Source organism: Mirounga leonina, unplaced genomic scaffold, assembly GCF_011800145.1.
Source record: "Mirounga leonina isolate KUSES-001 unplaced genomic scaffold, KU_Mleo_1.0 Mir_97, whole genome shotgun sequence".
Classification (NCBI taxonomy): domain Eukaryota; kingdom Metazoa; phylum Chordata; class Mammalia; order Carnivora; family Phocidae; genus Mirounga; species Mirounga leonina.
In genome coordinates, this window is record NW_023270889.1 from 1,487,961 (window position 1) to 1,507,334 (window position 19,374).

The 19,374-nt window shown below is 40.6% G+C and overlaps 1 protein-coding gene across 1 annotated transcript in view; it reads left to right on the forward strand.

Moving 5' to 3' along the window:
• LOC118006482 (sperm flagellar protein 2-like) overlaps positions 1 to 19,374 on the forward strand; it is a 165,982-nt gene that overhangs the window by 121,280 nt on the left and 25,328 nt on the right. Inside the window, exons 26-29 of the mRNA XM_034999156.1 lie at positions 1,467 to 1,614; positions 3,476 to 3,604; positions 4,686 to 4,824; positions 7,647 to 7,876. Of these exons, the coding sequence (XP_034855047.1) occupies positions 1,467 to 1,614; positions 3,476 to 3,604; positions 4,686 to 4,824; positions 7,647 to 7,876 (646 nt within the window). The remainder of the gene's footprint in view (positions 1 to 1,466; positions 1,615 to 3,475; positions 3,605 to 4,685; positions 4,825 to 7,646; positions 7,877 to 19,374) is intronic.

Consider the following 19,374-nt stretch of genomic DNA (forward strand, 5'->3'; position numbering starts at 1 on the left):
CTGTGAGCATAGAAGGTGCTAAAAGCCGCTCGAAGCCCATTTGGAGGGTGGAACACTAAACATTCATAGAACAGTCGGGGACAGTTACATGCTGAGCCCCGGGGTATGAAGTTTGCAAGAATTTGGGGAGAGCAGGAATTGGCTGGTGTATCCCACCAAGACTAAGCATCTTTCAGGGGAGAGCTTGTGCCTTATTCATCTTTCTGTTCACCTCCATCCAACTTCCTCTTTCTCCTCCCAGCCCCTCACCCAGTCCTCCCCAGAAATAACGTCAGGCTTGGACACAGTAAGCACTTCAATAAATGAATTCTCATGACCCCCATTTCTTTACCAGTTGCTTTATTGAGATTTTAAGGGATTCGACTAGATGTTGCTCCTCCCTCCTCAGGGTGTGCAGGTTTTCTTTCTCCCTTTTGGGAGTCTTTTCTAAGCTCTCATTTCTTGGGGCTACACCCCTAAGTGCTCTTCACCTTTCCTGGGACAGTTGGACTTATTTTGGAAGGTCTGGCCTTTGAAACTGCAGGCATGGCCCCAGTGGCACAAGAACTCAAGACAAGGTTTCCCTGCTGCCTGAAGCACAGAGTCCTGGAGGAGGGATGGAGGGGTCCCAACCACACCCCACCCTCCCGACTCCTCAGCTATGATGGGGTGGCCCCGCAACTCCTCTCTCACACCAGGACATTCCATTTGTGCGAGTGAAAGGAGGGGGTTGATGAGATGGCGGGAAGCTACAAGTCCCCTGAGTAGAGGAAGCTGACAAGATGAGCTTAGTCCGTGGGACAGGTCATCCTCATGAACACTGCACCTTCTGGGATGATGTCTAGTGTTAGAGGAGAATGGAAGCCCAAAATCCAAGTGTCCATGAGCCCAAATAATACAGGGCATGCATTCCCAAAACTTGGTTGGGGGACATGAGAAATTCTTACCCATTTTATGTATAAAACACAGTTATAGGTAAAATACATAGATACACTTTTGCAGTATTAAAATTTCATGGAGCAGACTATTAGAAAAACTGTCTTTAAAACTCTGTAGGGGATGTCAATAATAATAATGATGATGATGATGATGATAAAAGGTGAGAAACATTGGTATAGGGGAATGCCCTGGAAGAATAGTGGGTGTTAAGTCCATAGAATCTGAGATTTAAAAGAAAGCTTTTAAAAAGCATCCTCATGGAGCTGCTGCAGTGTGGAGGTGTCAATGAGCAAATGTAAGGCTGCATTGCATGCAGGGCTGGAGAAAGTGAGCAACCTACATACAGAAGGGGAAGCCACTTCTTGAGGCCCGGGCCAGGTTTCCAAGTCAGTAAAACATTGAAGTATGTTTTCTGTAAAGACTGAGTACATGGCATGGTTGTTTACAGGAGAATGAGGCTTCAGTTGATCTGGGTGATGACTAAATCCACATAGCTATCATATTTCATAAGTGTCGCGTTCATCGAAATCTTGCTCGTATCCAACCAGGTTGCTGCTGAAATTCATCAGAGGCTCATGGAAGAAGAGAAGGAAAACCTGCCAGCAGACACAAAAGAGAAATCTCCTCAGATGGGTACAAATAAAAAAGTCATAAAGGAACCACCCAAGAAGAAAAAGGCAGACAAAAAAGCAAAAGGTATTCATGGTTTTGGCATCCAAAACTGTGGATGCTTCAACTCTCCTTGGTAGAGAACACAAACATCTAAGCAGGCACGTTAAAGCTACTGTTGGTTTGGTTTTGTTCCAAGACCCAGGCTCCGGTGGCGTTAGTGGACTAATCATACTGGGTACCAGTCTCACCTAACTTGTTTATCCAAACGTATCCAAGGTAAAATAAACCTCAACAACAGTTTGGAACATGCTAGAAGAACTCCCAATAGCACTATGTAGTCTGAAAATTGTGCACATAGGGGCCGCAGTAACTGAGAGGAGGTTGGATGAAAAGCAATTATAAGTATGTAAGTTTCAGGTTGAATTCAGGTTTCTGGTTTAATTCAAGCAAATTCCTCTCTCCTGGAGGCCTCCTGCCTAACCTCTGCCTCAGAGACATGAGGGGAAAGCAAGGGCGAGAGAAGACTCAGGCTGGGAGAGACCTCCTTTTAGCCTTGGGGATAAACTCTGGCATAAACATTATCCCCCCCCCTTTGAATGTCTCCACTTGTACATATTTAAGGTGAGTTGAGGCAAGAGAGGAAGAGACAGAAGTCACCTCACTAGTCAGTTGCTCACGACACGTTTGTTAGGCACCTGCTAGAAGGACACCATGATGGGTGCGAGGGACACAATGATGAACTTCAAGAACCAGAACAAAAACACAGTCCCTGCCCTGATGGGAACTCTAGCCTAGCAGCAGAGACTGATGTTTGACCCATCCTTGTTCTTTAGTGGGGGAGGTGCAGGCAACCTTGAGAGCGAGGTCACCTCAGTCCTTCTGAGAGGTAAGGAAACACCTCCCAGCTGGAGTACATTTAAGCAACCCTGAGCAGGAGTAAGAGGGGAAGCTAAGGATGTGGGCAAGTGGGTGGTGATGGGTGGCACTCGAATCAAAGAGAAGAATAGCACCACAAGAAAAAACACACCACTTAGTCCATCTCAGATGGTAAAAATGAAAGAAATAAGCAGCATTTGAAGGACATACTTCAATCTACTTTTAATGGATAAATGGTTGAGTCCATTCCCTTAATTTTACAGATGATAAAACAGAAATCCAACGAGACTAAGCTCCCTTTCAGCTGTAATTCATACATCCACCTACTATTGCAATTACATTTTATTACAGTTTCTTTATTTACAATTATGTCTTCTTCACATGACTTGAACGCCTGCGGTCAGACCTTCAAGACGGCTTTATTGCACTAAGTAGAATTACATGAACAGAGCCTGCAGTTAGAATCACACTGCCATTTCTCAAGGGTAGATTGTCAGAAAAATGCTGACAAATTCTTATTTTCTAAATCTCTTATGGTAATCATTGAAGTACTTGCAGTTAAGTACTACTGAAAAGATTCAGTAGATTGCAGATTCTTGACCCTGAGCCACATTTCAGCCATATCTTCTGGATGTTGGTCCCCTGCTCTTTTCTTCATGAGGATGTGGGATACACTTGGCTAACACTAGGACCTCTGATGGAACAGTTCTTCTGCAGCTGGCTAATGGCATCCGTGGTGTGTTGCAGTTTGCTAATTCCCGTCCCCAAACTCTGCATTGCACCTTCCTTGGAGTCTATAACCAGGTCTGCCCTCGCTGCACACCTCATTTTCCCCTGATGCTACACAAAAGGGGCATTTTTGTATGTGTATAGCCTAGATAACACATGGAGAATTCTCAAGGAAAGATCCATATTTCCCACTCACAGTCAGGACTCAGGTTGGTCCTTTCCAAATCGCAAGAGTTTTGCTATAGACCCGCATGTTTCGCTTGGTCCTCATTTTGTCCAAGGAGCTGTGTGTCCCCTTGCATGCCCACTCGCTCCTCCCCGAGTTCCACTGTGCTTCCAGGCAAATCACCGCCAATGGCAGAGGCCGCGCCTGTGACAGGGACAGCAGAGGAGATTGCCCAAATGGAAAAGAGAAAAGAACTGATGCTCAGAATCAAGGAAGAACACCTTGCTGCCCTGCAATTTGAAGGTAGCATTTGGGAAGAACTGAGATGATTCTTTTCAGTGGAAAACAGTCCAGTAGGCAAACAGCCTGTGACTGCCTCAAGTTGTGTCTAGGAGAACACAAAGCAAAATGATTGAAAAGTACAGCATTTAGTTGGTTGTTTTCATAGGACCACATGAGGGCTAGATTCAGCTGTTCTATAACTGTCTGCCGGGATCTCAAAAAGAGACAAAGAAAATTTGGGAAGGGATTAGGAGAACACCAGCAATAATTAATCTCAGAGAATAGACACAGAAAGAATATGTTAGAGTCTGTGTGATTTTTACAAGTTGAAAGAAGGCTTAAGGCCGTGTACGTAGGTGGTTTTATATGTTTAGAATAATTTAGGCCTCTCATTAGGAAAATAAATCCTAACTGAGGTTAACAGGCCCTGAAAGTGAGTTCTTGGGAACAGAGACCATAGAAGAGGCAGTCATGGATCGATAATGCTCAAGAGCCTCCTTTTCTATAGGTAGCAATGGTTTTATAAGATATATTCTCCTGGCCCTTCCACTTGTCTTATAATGCAACTCAAAATGGACTTTGAAAAAAAATTGGGAAAATGAACAAATTAGGCCAGTGGAATAAGCAAAGAAGAAACATGGAAAAACTATTTCAGAAGTAAAATCCACAGACCTTAGAGTGTGCCATGGGCAGCAATAGGCCCTGGGATACAGAGGATTTACCCTAGTTTTACCAGTGCTAAGAAAATACAATGGCATTGCCATCCCGAGATTCTAAAGTAGGGAGATCATCAAGAGATTTTGTACCTTCCCCTTTTTATTTATTTGTGTTTTCCCACTCCAATTTATCAAAGAATATATTACTATAAAGTGCAGTAAATGTAAAGCTCAGTTTATAATACTTTTGGCTTACATAAATTGCCAAATGACCCTACCATGCATTACACTTTTTTTTTCTCAGTAACATAGATCAGGTATTACCTATACTCGTAAATTAAATGTCCACCTACATCTTCACAAACTGAAGCATGATTGGTTTAAAATTGAATTCAGTAGGTTAGAAAATGCATGTATATATAATCCTTAATTTTCTTCTTAAATAGAGATAGCCACACAGTTCCGGCTTGAACTGATAAAGACAAAAGCATTGGCTTTTCTTGAAGATTTCTTAACAAAGGTGGTCGATGTATATAAACTCTTGGAAAAGTGGCTTGGTGAGAGGTACTTGAATGAAATGGCCAGGTAATGTACAGCATGGCTTTTCCAAAATGTATTTTTTAATTCCTGGTGGCCAAAATTGGCAGATTTTTAGGCATTTACAAATAGAAATTTTGACCTTTTAGGGAATCACAAATGCATTTGTATGGGTTCTTCTCAAACAATAAGTCATGTATCAAACTGTCCTGTTGCAATGTCCAGTTTTGCATATCATTTCTGAGTTTGGTTTTTACCCTGCTCAATGAGGACCTTAGTTTACAAGGTACGATTATAGGTAATTTTTAAATATTTTTCAGAAGATAAAGTTTCATATCTTTCTAATGCCAGACTTTTTAGTCAGGGCTGATTAATGAGAGACTGAGAAGTCAGTCACTGCAATGTTTTACCAGTGAGGCTGATTCCCTTGTAAGGGTAATACCCAGTTCTACTTTGCTCTTGGGTTCCAAAGGTTTTTCAGACTTCTCATCTCTAGTGAGGGGCAGAAAGTCTCATTCTCTTAATTCTCCCCTAAAAAGCAGCTCAGCAAAGCAGAAATAGCCTTCAAGTGAGAGTCAGGAGCCATGATGTTCCAAGAGATGGGGATTCCCTCATTGTGCACAAATGAGCAGCCTGCCTAATCACTTGGGGGCCCCCATGGGCTTCATCTAAAAAAGGAAACAAGGCAACCAGGCTACTTCAGAGGATTCTACTAGATCTAGATTCTGTGAACACTACAGTTTGGAATAAACATTTACTGAAAATTTAGAAGTTGCTACCTACATAGAATACAAATGGCGGGTATTCTCAGAAACAACTGCTATCGGAAAGATAGTTGTTATGGTTTGTTTTCTATAATCCTTGTCTCATAATGAAAGTTCTGTTGTAAAATCTTCAGCCTAGTTTTTTTAATACCTGTTGTGCTATATAATAACACACACACACACACACACACACACACACACACACCCCTCAGCCTGGTAACCTTCCTGCAGTAAGGCTTAACATAATTTTACTGCTGGATAGCAAAGTCTGTTACTCATTACCATCATAGAGCAGTGATGTTCAGTTCTGTTCTCGGCCTGCCCCTTACAAATGAAAACGTATCTTCTTAATTCATAGAATTCACAGCTCCCATGCATGTGGCCATCAAGGGTAAATGCTTCTTATTTTTATCAGATGTACCCCAATTTCTCAGATTTATATTATGTGTATATATCTGACCCCTGAATAACTTTAACAAGAAGTTAAAACTAGGATTGTTCAGCTATGCTTTCTGTTTTAGTTATTGTAAAAGCTCTCTGGTGATAAAAGGAAAATATAGAGAGAGCTATCAGATCCCTTGGAACTTCAAATCTTGCTTTTCATTCCCCTGGCATTTTTTTAATCTCTTTCATTCCTGAGAAGGGTAGGCCTGGTAACCTCCACTAGGTGGAGCACACCCATTTTGAGATCCTGGTTATGGCTCAGTCTTGGTCTGCAGTGGGAGGCCATCCTCACTCAAGGCTGCAAACTTAGTTGCTCTCCAGTGCCTTCTCCTCTGCGCCCAGCACACACACACCAGGAGGCATAAACTAATTAGATAATACACGCTTTGTGGGCACTCACCAGTACAGCATGCTGGAGTTGAATTCTAGGGTTGTCTTTTCAAAGAAAGCAACTAATCCTATTTTTAAAATTTTTCAGTATATATTTTATATTATGTTGCTGGGTTACATAAAAGCAGATTAAAAATGGATTTTTCCATCATGTACAATCTTTATTGCAAACTGTAAACACAATTCTTCCTGTAATACAGTAATATTGCATTTATTTGTGTATAAAACTTCTCTGGCTTTTGAAGTGGCCTTTAATTGGAGCCATAGCTATAATCCCCAGTATAGGTTAAATCCATGCCCTGTGTGATTTCACATTAATAATCAAAAGGTATGGTGTTATGTGTCACTGGCTCCATGCAAAGATAAGGAAATTCAGGGAGCTTAAATAAGTTCCCAAGGACCCACGGCTATGGAGTGTTCTGGAATGAGAGCTCAGCTTCCAGTGTTCTTTCCACTGCACCTATTACTGCTTATACTACATGATTTAACTAGGAATTATTATTTGTAAAAATAGAAAGCAATTTCAATGGGTTTATATTATTAGAGTCCATTCTGACAATTGTGTCTTAAATAACATCAAACTCCTTGATCTAAATTTAGAGAAAAGCCACTCTTCTAGAAATCCATAATCATATTTGATCAACTTAACAATTTTTCCTGATTCCAAATAAATGTGTCATTCTAACAGTTGTATTTTACAGATTTTTCTGCCATATAACTTTCTTCCGGTGCATACTTAGAATGAAATGTATCTCTTGACACAATCTTTTTTTTTTAATTTAATTTAATTTTATTATGTTAGTCACCATACAGTACATCATTAGGTTTTGATGTAGTGTTCCATGATTCATTGTTTTCACATAACACCCAGTGCTCCATGCAATACGTGCCCTCCTTAACACCCATCACCGGGCTAACCCATCCCCCACACCCCTCCCCTCTAAAACCCTGTTTGTTTCTCAGTCATCTTACTTACACAGTAAAATATGTTCTAATATTAATAAAACCATCTTTGAAGTCCCTTTTTGTTCAGCTTCATATAAAGATGTGACCATGAGCTCTATAATGAGCATATATCTTATTTCCAATCTACACTTATTTATTTATACTCTGCCTTTTCACAAAGTGGGTTTGAAGAGAATTGGAAATTGTAAACATGCAGATTGAATTGTCTACCTTAGTTGTACAATGTATAGACTCTGTGTAGTAAGCAAACACTGTTAACCCAGTAGTATTTAGTGGAGATAACCTTATTCGTTTTTCCATTTTCAGTGTGGAAAAATTAACCGAGGTGGCTCGCTATCACATTGAAACATCTACAAAAATTCAGAATGAACTTTATTTAAGCCAAGAAGATTTCTTCATTAATGGCGATATGAAAGTCTTTCCAGACCCCCCTCCCCCAGTACGCCCCCCACCTGTAGAAAAGGAAGAAAATGGCACCCTGACCATTGAACAGCTTGATAGTCTTCGAGATCAGTTCTTAGATACCGCACCTAAAGGTAAGAAAAATAATCATGGTGAAAAAGCACAAAAAAGGTTAAGACTAATCAGGGTAGCAGTCACTTACTCATGAGTAAAATCAGCCCCCTGGGACTGCGGGTCACCAAAACAAGCCCTCACTCTATTCCAGTTTATCACACTTTTGCTTCATACAACATAGATCTGAATGAAACAAACAGGAGGAAAACAGTGACTAATCCTTCGGCAGTGTGGTGATCCTCGTTCCTGGTAACTCTCCTCTTCGGCCTGTCCCTGCCCCTGGTCAGAAAGTTGGTAAACTTGAGTCTGACTCTGTCTGGCATTTGAGAGAGACAGCCTCCACACACACGTCCAGTCTAAGGTTTGAATTGAGATGATGAGTTTGTGTTTCTGTCTCCCCCACTAGTCTGTGGAGGGAGACCAGGGAGTAGAGAATTTCCCTTCAGTGCTTCACAGACTAAGAATAGAACCAGAGAATCTGTCAACAAAATATTTGCTTAACTGATGAATGTGTTCACATGTATGTGTACATCATATTTTATGCACATGAATTCTTTACTTCCTTCACATGTTATCATTATGGCTCTGTAGCATGTGCATAGGCTTTTTTTTTTTTTTTTAATTCAGTCTCTTTCTACTTCCAGATATTCTTCAATGAATTCCATCAATTGATAGCACAAGTAATTCAGACAGGTCATGTAGGACTATCATCTCATCTCCATTTTATTGGTCTGGACTCTGTCACAGAGCAGTTTTTACTATGGTCATAGGTCATCCAGGTCTCTTCAGATTCAAGGCTTTTGCCCCTTCTCACTGAATTAAGTCACCTCTCATAATCAGGTTTATTTTATCTTCCAACTGACTTTAGTCTAGCACTAACACAATTCCACTTTCATAGTGATTATATTCATTTGTTTTTTAAAAGTCAAATATTTCTCAAAACCCCCATCAAATCTCATTAGTCAAAAGGGCATTCTTTTACTCTGAGTCTGAACTCCTCTTTGCTAAGCCCAGCGGATGAAACAGGTGTAACCATGGGCCCCTGGGTGACCCCCTACCCTGGCACATGTCAGCTCATCTAATTAGCATGAGTGGTCTCCATCTCCAGTACCTGACAGCTATAGATGGACACCAACTCTGGTTGGCAGTATTTGGGCAGGAAGGAAACGCGGCCATCAGCAGGTACAAAAAAATGGCAGTTTTATAAAGCCTGCCTGTGAAATCCCTTCCATCTGGCAGTCAGGCAAATTTCAATTCCATTCTCTGCCCCATTGTGTGGGTTTCACAAGACACTCTTATTACATATTTCCTTCTCGAGAGTTGCTTTTGCTCTTCGTTTTATCCACCCTATTTTTTACATATAAAACAAAAAGATACATGAATAAAGATTCTGAATATGAAATATGCTTTGATTTAATTCTACACTAGGGTGATGGGAAGGAAATCATCCAATTAGCAGGTCAAAATTAAAAGCATTTGGGGGCATTTGAGTAGGTGGAAGTGGATTTTGAAAATTATCAAGCACTCATAATCCCTTTGAAAAGGGACTTTTGTATTCATGATGATAACCATAATACGTTCTTGGATCCAAACCAGAGCCTGCATTTCAACTAAAAGTTTTGTTTTTTTTTTTAAGATTTTATTTATTTATTTGAGAGAGAGAATGAGACAGAGAGAGAGCACGAGATGGGGGAGGGTCAGAGGGAGAAGCAGGCTCCCCGCCGAGCAGGGAGCCCGATGTGGGACTCGATCCCGGGACTCCAGGATTATGACCTGAGCTGAAGGCAGTTGCTCAACCAACTGAGCCACCCAGGCGCCCCTCAACTAAAAGTTTAAAAACAACAAATAGCAGCTGTAAGTTGGCATGCGTATGTCTTAGAAGATTAACTCTAGAAACCCTTGGGACTAAAATATGTCAACTGATACATTTATCTGTTTTCTGAATATGGTAGAATGAATGCAACAGCTCTCAAAGTATGGTAGAAAGAGGAAGGAAAGGGGGGAAAGGGGAAGGAGGGAGGGGCAAGGAGGGAGGTAATTGTATATTTTTTTAAAAAGTAGATGTGAAAGGAAAACCACTTGCCTGGTGGACTTAGAGTGTAATTTGAAAAGACAAGCAAGGAAGAAGAAAATATAAACTTCTATTTAGGTTCTTTCTGGACCAGAGTATGAACTTTCTAAAAGTGCTCGGGAATGCAGAGCAAAAGAGGATCAGTGAGCAATGAGGTCAGTCAAGGAGTTTGGTGGGATAGTATCTCAGAGGAAGTATTTGGAAGAAGAGAGATTTGATGGCAGGGATACAGGGGATATTTCAAATTGGAGAACAGCCACTGGCCAAGGTGCAGATAAGAGACATGGGTATGGACGTTCAGGGAAAGGTCGGGAGACAGCTTTGATTCTCCTTCCCCAACTGCACGAACTGCAGGCAAACACATGGGGAGGCCTTCTCTGTCTGAGGAACCACCACCATCCACCCAAGCTGGAGAATTAACTCAGATTCAAGAATAACCATGGTAATTACTGCACAATTTATAAGGCTATACAAAACTGTGGGATTTGGGGGTCTTAATGGTTCAAAATGACTTCTGGTCTATGAGCAACCAGTTTAAATTCTTTATTATTAGCTCAAATATGCTATTTGAATACACACACACACATGTGCATGCACACACACACACACACACATATATATATGTTGCTTTTTAAGTACATGTAAAACCTTAGCACAGTATCAGGTAGTCTATCAATAAAAGTAATGTTCATTGTTATTATTCTTGCCAATGTTATAAAAGGAAGGCAAAATAATGATCATTCCATTTTCTGCATCCCAGAGTCACAGTTCCATGATGACTTCTTTGAAGCCAGGCTGCAAATGTTGACATTGCGTCTCCCTGAGGAAGTCCAGAAATTACCACTCACTCTTTCTCCCTGACTCCCTTAGCCCCGCAAAGATCCTCTGACTTTAGTCTTTCTTCCTCAGCTCCATGATTGTTGTTCCCTGCCTTAAATGATACACAGCCATCCATCTTTTAAGTGAAGTCTTTTGTCATATTCTTCCCAAGAATTGGAAAATAATCTTTTATGGTACCTTCCACTGTATTTATCTTAGAACTGTAGAATTTTAAAAGACAACCTTAGTTGAAGTGATCAGTTTTGAAAGTATGGAGCAACTGGCTGAAAGTGGCACTTTCTAAATGTCTGATCCTACAGAACTTCTTCCTTGAACTTGAAAATTGCTGTTATTTTTAAGCCAAGAAATATGAGCATTACGGTAAACTATTTCATATATCCCAGTGTAACCTATGGTATCTAAGATGCAATTTTCATGCTTGCTAAAATATGGTAAACTATGATAAACAGATGGATTTTTCTCTAGGAAAGAAGCATACATGTTTGCACATAGTCATATGACTAGGTCCACAGGAAGATGTTTTTAGCAAATTTATAAGGAATGATAATATCATGAAGTTCTTTGGTAACTTTTAATTATGCTACATAAATAAAATTATTGAGTGAAACGGATTATCTTTAAGTAAACCTAGTGACTTTAAATACTTGTGAGTAACTAGTATCAGGATGTAAACAGATAAAACTAAAGCTTAAGGAGTTTTCTGCTGAATATTAGCTACCCCGCTTTAAAAATAAAAGTCTACATTAAAATAGTTCTTACTAAAGATAATGGAAAATTGAAAATGCATTATATACCATAATGCTTATATTCAACACTCCTCTCCTGGTCAAAACCTGCCACTTGTAATGATTCTAAATCTCCTTTGGTAAAGGTAGTCATGAGAAATAAAATACCGTTTGTTGATATGGTCATTGCAAATATGCCAGAAAAGAAAAATGACCTTATGCATGATGATCATACAAGATCATGCGAAATGCAATGAAACAATTTATCACGCTAGTATTTTTCTTGCCACCCAGCAAAGATCCATACTTGAGAATCTTAGGAGCAGCCAGTAAATCGGCAAGACATTCTTTCATTGACTGTCCCAGGAATCATTCCCATGACAGTACTCCCAGCACAGAGGGAGATTTAGAGAACATCTTCTGAATTATAACAATAGCCAATATTGGCATGGTGTCTGGCTCCATATGTCAGGCCCCATGCTAGCATTTCCATGTTGATTGACTTCTTACTCATGGCTGGCTGAGTAAGAAGACCCAGCCATGGGTAAGAAGGAATCAGACAGTTCTTTTCAAATCCACCTTTCATCAAATGATTGTAGTATGATCTTGGGAAAGTTACTTAGCCTCTCTCTGTCTCAATTTTCTCATCTGGACAATGGGGTATTTCAATGGAGTTGCTATGAGTATTAAAGTAATTAATTTATGTGAAGTGTTTAGGAAGTGTCTGGCACATAGAATGTGCAATCTAAGTGTAATATAAGCCATTGTCTTTTAATTATATAATTGTAGTAATATCATATTATATAATATGTAACATTATACAATAGTAATACAAACTATTCCAATTATTACCCAAAATGTTAGCTCGGTATGCTGAAGGTCACATACCACAACAGGCATCTACAGCATTACCCTGGAACATTTCTGGAAAAAAAAAAATTATACCACCTGATAGAATTAAACCATAAGGTATGTGGCTCCCCAAGGAACCAAAAACAGTCCAAACAAAAACACTTATTTTGTGTAGTGCATTAAGCTCTTGGTAGGAACATCTTGTCTCTAAACATCAAGTGCCAAGCACATCAGGAAGACAGACTTTTTCCAGTGGAAGCAATTTGGAGTCTGTTGAAACTAGAACACTTTAGCAATGTTCCTCAGTCCCCACTTAAACCAAAAGAACTCCTTTTCTTTGTAAACCCATCAGTATTCCATGTAATGCCTGTAGAGATTTGGTTCATGGCTATTTTGGCTTCAGCTGAGAGGCTATCCAGAGAGAACAGAGTCCAGCAAATTCTGCATCCTCACTCCTTCTTCAAGAGAGGCAGCATTTAGTTGTTCAAGGCTATGAAATTGTTCTAAAAACTCACAAGAGCCCCCTCCTCTGAACCTCTTTTAGAGACCCTTAGGTTCAGTGATTGGTCTCAGAGACAGAAGGCACAAACAGAACTCTTGTCTGTGGTGACTAAGCCAGATCATTCGGCTACATGGTTTTTGCAAGAATTCAAAGGAGGAAGTAGTTATTGCTGCCTATGTGGGTCAGCATAGGGGTTAACCCAGAGGAGAATTTTCAGTGGACCCTTCCAGGAAGAAAAGCAGGGGAAAGCAGACAAAGGGGAAAATAGAGTACCCGTGGAGATTTTGAAGTTGCATGATATATTTATTCAAGGAACAGCAAACAGACCAGCTGGGGCAGGAGGCATGAGATGAGGACCACAAAGACCTTGCGGTCAGATTGTAAAGTCTCAAAGTGGCTTGCAAAGGACACGCAGGAAAGGATTATCAAAGGCCTTTAGAGCCAAATGATGTGATGTGTGGATTACAGGGAGGAAGAGACTGAGAGCTCAGCAGATGCTGCTCTGTGTCTCTGGAGAGTCTCGACCAACTGCTCACAGGGGTGGGGGGAAACCATTGGAAAGTTCTGTGGATCTTTCTAAGCTAGTGTCTCTGAGAAAATTGTAGAAATATGATACTATATATTTGCAGGGAGGTAAGCCCCCTGTTGTAATCTGAAACCTGCTTAAATTAGTCTGACTTTATACAAATCAAAAACATAGAAATATTTCTTAGAAAAGGTACGCTAAAGAAGGATTGATGTTTTTAACAGGAATATGTCTCCATGTGGCAAAATCTAGGGATTACTGCAAAAAGGAGTAAGGCCCCAGTATGTCCTGTGGTTCTCTCAGTGGGTGAACTCCTTCCGCTACATAGATTCAGATCACGGAAATGCAGTAGTAAATCTAGAAGCCTTTGGACCTGTTAAAACTGTGGGCAGAGTTTCAGCTGCTTCTTCAGGAGGAAACACATTCTCATGAAGCCAGAGAATTTACATTAAGCAAATGAAAGTACATGTTCAGAATTCAAGATAACACCTTCTGGAGAATCTGTTCATAAAGCTAAAAACATAAAAGCTAGCTAAATCAGTAGTGAGAGTTAAAGTCCTTCCCTTCCATAACAAGAGACTTCTTTTCTCATATATTCATTCCTGTGCTCACCAGCACTGATGTGTGGCAAGCAGTCACGGGCCTGGTGCCAAAGGCCTAGTGTGGGAGACCGACGACCCCACGTGTAGGGCCCAAAATGAAGGCAGGAGGTATCAGTCACAAGGAGGTTCACTTTAAGCAAAAACAGTAATATTTAGGACTTGGGAGGAAAAAAAACAAAACAGCGCTCTGTTTCAACAGTAACAATGGCAAAAAAAAAAAAAAAAAAAAAAAAACTGATTAAAAGGCAAAATAGAAGTTAGATGCAGGGGCACCTGGGTGGCTCAGTTGTTAAGCGTCTGCCTTCGGCTCAGGTCATGATCCCAGGGTCCTGGGATAGAGCCCCGCATCGGGCTCCCTGCTCCGCGGGAAGCCTGCTTCTCCCTCTCCCACTCCCCCTGCTTGTGTTCCCTCTCTCGGTGTCTCTCTCTCTCTCTGTCAAATAAATAAAATCTTAAAAAAAAAAAAAAAGAAGTTAGATGCAAATCGGGTAAGAAAGGCAGCAGCAGATTGACTAATGTCAAAGGTTTCCAAGTAAAAGATGTTAAGAGATATGAGATCATGAAAATCAGTTGGGAATGTTGATTTTCTTAGACATCTGCCAAGTGCTTAGCACTGCTCACCTAGGCCTTATGGAACACAGAGGAAGTAAGTGTGGTTCTGTCAGAAGAGTTTAAAATCTGGCTGTCAGTCAGCCTAGGACAGGAAAGCAGTGAAACAGAATGAAACGCCAGCTTGTATGTCGACATGAGTTAATTTAGTATAATATCACACAAACACATATTTCACTTTTTCATTAAACTATAAAATAGGACAATATAATCTAATGATCAGTAGGGTCACAGAAGTCGAAGGAGGGAAATAAATATGTGGTCCAGGCTGCCTGCCTTCAGAGAGAAACTGTATTTTAGGACGTTGCTTTGTGTAATTAAAATTTTTCTGTCCTTCTGTCCAGATGAATACATATATATTCCACACTCTGACAAGTAGGTTTCAGAAATTAGATCTTTAGGGAAGAGAAAAAGATGAGGCATGAGGCACAGCTCCTTGAAATCACGTAGGATGGATCTCAAAGCCTCAAGCCCTTTCTGTAAATGAACAGGTTGGCTCTGGTCCTGCCACAGAAGGCGGGCCTGTGGCGGGAAGGAAGAGATGGCCAAGGCAAATCTTCTAGACTGTGCTGTGTGCGTGTCCTGTTACTCTTCCTTCTCACCACAGGAAGCAAATGTCAGCAAAAAGCAATGTCCCTCTTATGCATAAGAACCAGATTCTAGAGTGAAGAAGAACATAGCACCCTTTGCCCTTATGAGAAACCTGTAATAGTGAAGTAGGTAAGCATGGGGGCTGTGGAGTCGGACCACCTGCTAGTGATCCCCAACTCCACCACTTATGAGCACTGTGACATCCAACAAACTAACCTCTCTGTGTCCTAGTTGTTTTTATCCATAAAGTGACAGGTAATTGGTCCATTTTCTCAACTATAAAATAGGGATGATGGATTATGAGGATTCAATGGTATAAGCCACTTAAAACACTAACCAGAATGGCTGACGTACTACTTGTAAGCACTCACTGTAATTTTTTCCAGAAGTAATGAGCATGTATTAGGGGCAGAGAGTAAGCAAAACTGAGGGTAGATGTTGGTGATTACCGAAAATAACAATGTGGAGTTATTTTAAAGGCAGGGATCTTCCAGATGATCTGAACCAAATCACTGAAAAGCAGAAAAGGCCACAGAAGCTTGACCATTACCTTCCAAGGAGAAACAATCAATTTTTGAAAATCTGCCTAAAAAAATACCCTTGGCTTATATATGATGAGATACTAAATCTTATGTTCTGTGGCCTGTGTCGTAAACATGGAGTGAAGTCACGGGGAAATCAAGTGAGTTTTTTTACGGCACTGACAACTTTAGGACAGAATTTCTCAACGCACATCATCTTAGTGAGGCTCACGCCAAGGCTTCATTAAAGGAAGCAACGAGTGGTTCTCCAGTGAACCGCACCACCACAGAGCTCATGGTGACAACCATGAGCAAAATCACCCTTGGGAGAATAGAGAACTTATTCAGATCATGCCATGCTATCGCCAAGACGGGACGTCCCCTCAAAGACTTTATCTGGATGTGCAAGTTGGATGATATGAAGGGGATTGATATTGGCCCAGTATTCAGAACTAACAAATCAGCAAGAACCTTTACGTATTTTATCCCTGAAGTAGAACGGAGGAATCTAAGAGAGAAACTAGAACAAAGTAAATTTTTCTCTGTCCTCAGTGATGGAATCACAGACAGTTCAACCGAGGAAGCTGAACTTGTCTATGTGCAGTTTGCACGTGCAGGAAAAGTGCATTGCTAAATTGTTGGGGTACAGACAGTAGACAAGAAGGATCCTTTGGCAATAAGAAATGCCATTGAGAAAACTCTAGAAAGAAATCTTCAACTTAAGCTATCGAACCAAGACTGGGCAAAGAAACTGGTTGGTTTTCGAAGTGATGGTGTCCCGGGCCCAGAGGGAGAAAACAATGGGGTGGCTCTGCTTTTAAGAGAAATCCAGCCATGTGTGCTGACTGTGTACTGCTTTGCACATCATCTTGAACTATCTTACAAGGCAGTGTTCCAGAGCGTTCCCCTGTACAATGATGTCAGAAACCTTCTTCACAGCGTTTACCACTTCTACCACAGTTCCCCTCTTCTCAGGAGTTCTCTGATGACTGCTTTCAAAAGCCTTCACCTTCGGCCTGTGATGCCTTCTCAAGAAGGGGCAGGAGGTGGCTTCAGGAATTACAGGCAGCCCTCCAGAACTTTCTCAAGGGATATCCTGCAATAGTCCAGCAATTGCTTTCGGTAAGTAATTGTGACATACCATACTGTTCTAGTTTTCCAGAGTGGCAGAGAATATCTTTATGGAGCAATTTGAAATAATAATTTTAAGAACAATAAACTGGTATTTTATTCCCGATCTATGTTACAGGCAGATGAAAACACCAGTCATCAGAAAGCCAAGGAACTCCTAGTGTTCCTTCTCCAAGCAGACATTGTTAAATTCATCCATTTCTTAGTGGATGTCATTAATGTACTTAGCATTCTTTCCCGTGTCAATCAGAACAGAAATTCTTCCATTGCTGACGTATTTGCCGTGTTAGAGTCAACACTGGAAGTGCTCAGAATATATCAAACAAAGTGAGGAATTGGGGAATGTCAAATGTCAAACTTAGATAGTATGACTGGGGACATTATTTGCCAGGTGCCTTTTCATTTAATTGTTTACTTGGGGGATTTTTTTTTTCCTCCCAGACCAGGACCAAAAGAACGTTGGGTGGATTCTGTCACGCACTTTCATGGTAACTGCCTGGAAGGAGAGGGAGACATTTCTGATGTAAGAAACACAGTCTTAACACATCTTATCAAGAGGCTGCAAGGCTGCTTCAGAGATGCCAGCCAGGATGTGGTGAAGGCTACCATGATTGGGAGCTTTAAACTGTGGCCCGCAAAGATAAACCGAGGTACCCTATATGCACTACCTCCAAACCTACTGTTCTTTGATCCTCTGTAGGTTTCTTTCATATCTTGACTTTTTCTCTTGTATATCAATGGCAGAATTTGGAGAAAAAGAGGTATCTATACTGATTGCCCATTATGAACCAGTACTGGAAGCTGCCAATGTGGAGATCGAGGAAGTAGACACTGAATGGAGCATGTTGAAATTAGAGATATATGCTAGGTAAGCAAAGTTGGTATTTATAAATATTTGAATGAAACTTGGGAGTCTCAATCTTTTACATTTTTCATTCTCCTCCCACCCCTTAGATTTCAGAACATCCGCAAATTGACCTGGGATTTTGTGAATTCTGTTTACTTACACAAGTATCCAAATATCCTGACAATAGTGGACCTAGTGCTGACCCTCCCTGCAAGTTCCACAGAGGCAGAACGTGGCTTTAGTCAAATGAAACGCGCCAAGTCACAAATGCATGCCAAGATCAAGGCTGAAAGTATGATGGACCTCCCGATAATCCAGTTGAATTCTCCAGACATTAATAATTTTGACCCTCGGAAAGCTATCCATTTATGGAATACAAGAACACTGTCTTCCACTGGTGACACGAAACCTAATTCTGCTTGTTCATCAAACTCAGAAAGCCCTTATGAAAGTGAATAGTAATATGACAGATGTTGACTTTGTCATTGATCAAAACAAAAACAAAATCTTTTTAATCTGAAATTTAGAAGTAAAATAGTAACCAGTCTTCACATCAAACACAGAAGGCATTTGGCATTTTTCAGACAAAGCAAAAATACCCTGTACTTTTCTTTAAAAAAAAAAAGAAGAAGATTTATTTATTTATTTATTTGAGAGCAAGAGTGCATGCACATGAGGGAGCAAGCCGGGAAGCAGGGTGGGGGGAAGGAGGAGAAGGAGAGTATCCTGACACAGACTCCCCGCTGAATGTGGAATCCAATGCGGGGCTCGATCCCAGGACCCTGAGATCACGACCTGAGCTGAAATCAAGAGTCGACTTGAGCCACCAACTGAGCCACCCAGGCGCCCCTTCCTGTACCTAAGTCTACTTCTACATCCACACATTCTTTCACGTTCTTTAGATGGAGGTGATACTTCTAAGCAATGGTGTTATTTTGATGTCATCTCTTGCAGAGTTACTGCTAAAGGTGACTAGACTATGATTATGGTCTGAGTTTCCTTGGGCCTGGCATACAATTAACATCTTTCCTGGATAATTGTAAATGACACCTGCATTAAATAACTAACTTAGGGCCAAACTGAAAGAGAGGTATTTGGGGGGGGGGGGGGAATCCATGAATAAGATTTCTAAGTTTCTCTGTTTATGTTATCATATTTTATGTGAAGGTCATATTGCCATATGCCTTGGCCACGTAGGTGACCAGGTCAAATATTAAAAAGTTTTCACATTTCACATTAAGGTCACCAGATAATTGCTACGTAAGCTGGAAGTATTGTCTTACAACACTTTGCTTGCACCATAGCTATTAAAGACAGTAGAAACATATTGCATCTCTACCAGAATTTTTAAATACTTTGAGCTTCTTCATGGATTCATAAAATAGATTTTATTTATGGCTTCATCTTGAGGAACATGAGTGATTATTTCTAACTTGTCTAAAATCCAATGTGGTTTTTACTGAAAATAAAGCTCATCTTACTGAACATTCCACTCCCTGGGAAAATGTTTCTCATCTCTATAAAATTGGATACTCAGCTTTGATCAAAAAGGATAGAGAATTTATTTCTGAATGACCTGTTGGATGGTCAGGCATATCAAAGGAAGAAAGATTCTGCACTTGCCACCCAAAAAATTAACTTCCAGATCTCAAAATTGTGTATTTGGTTTGTGTATTTTATCAAGAGGCTGAGTTTGAACCA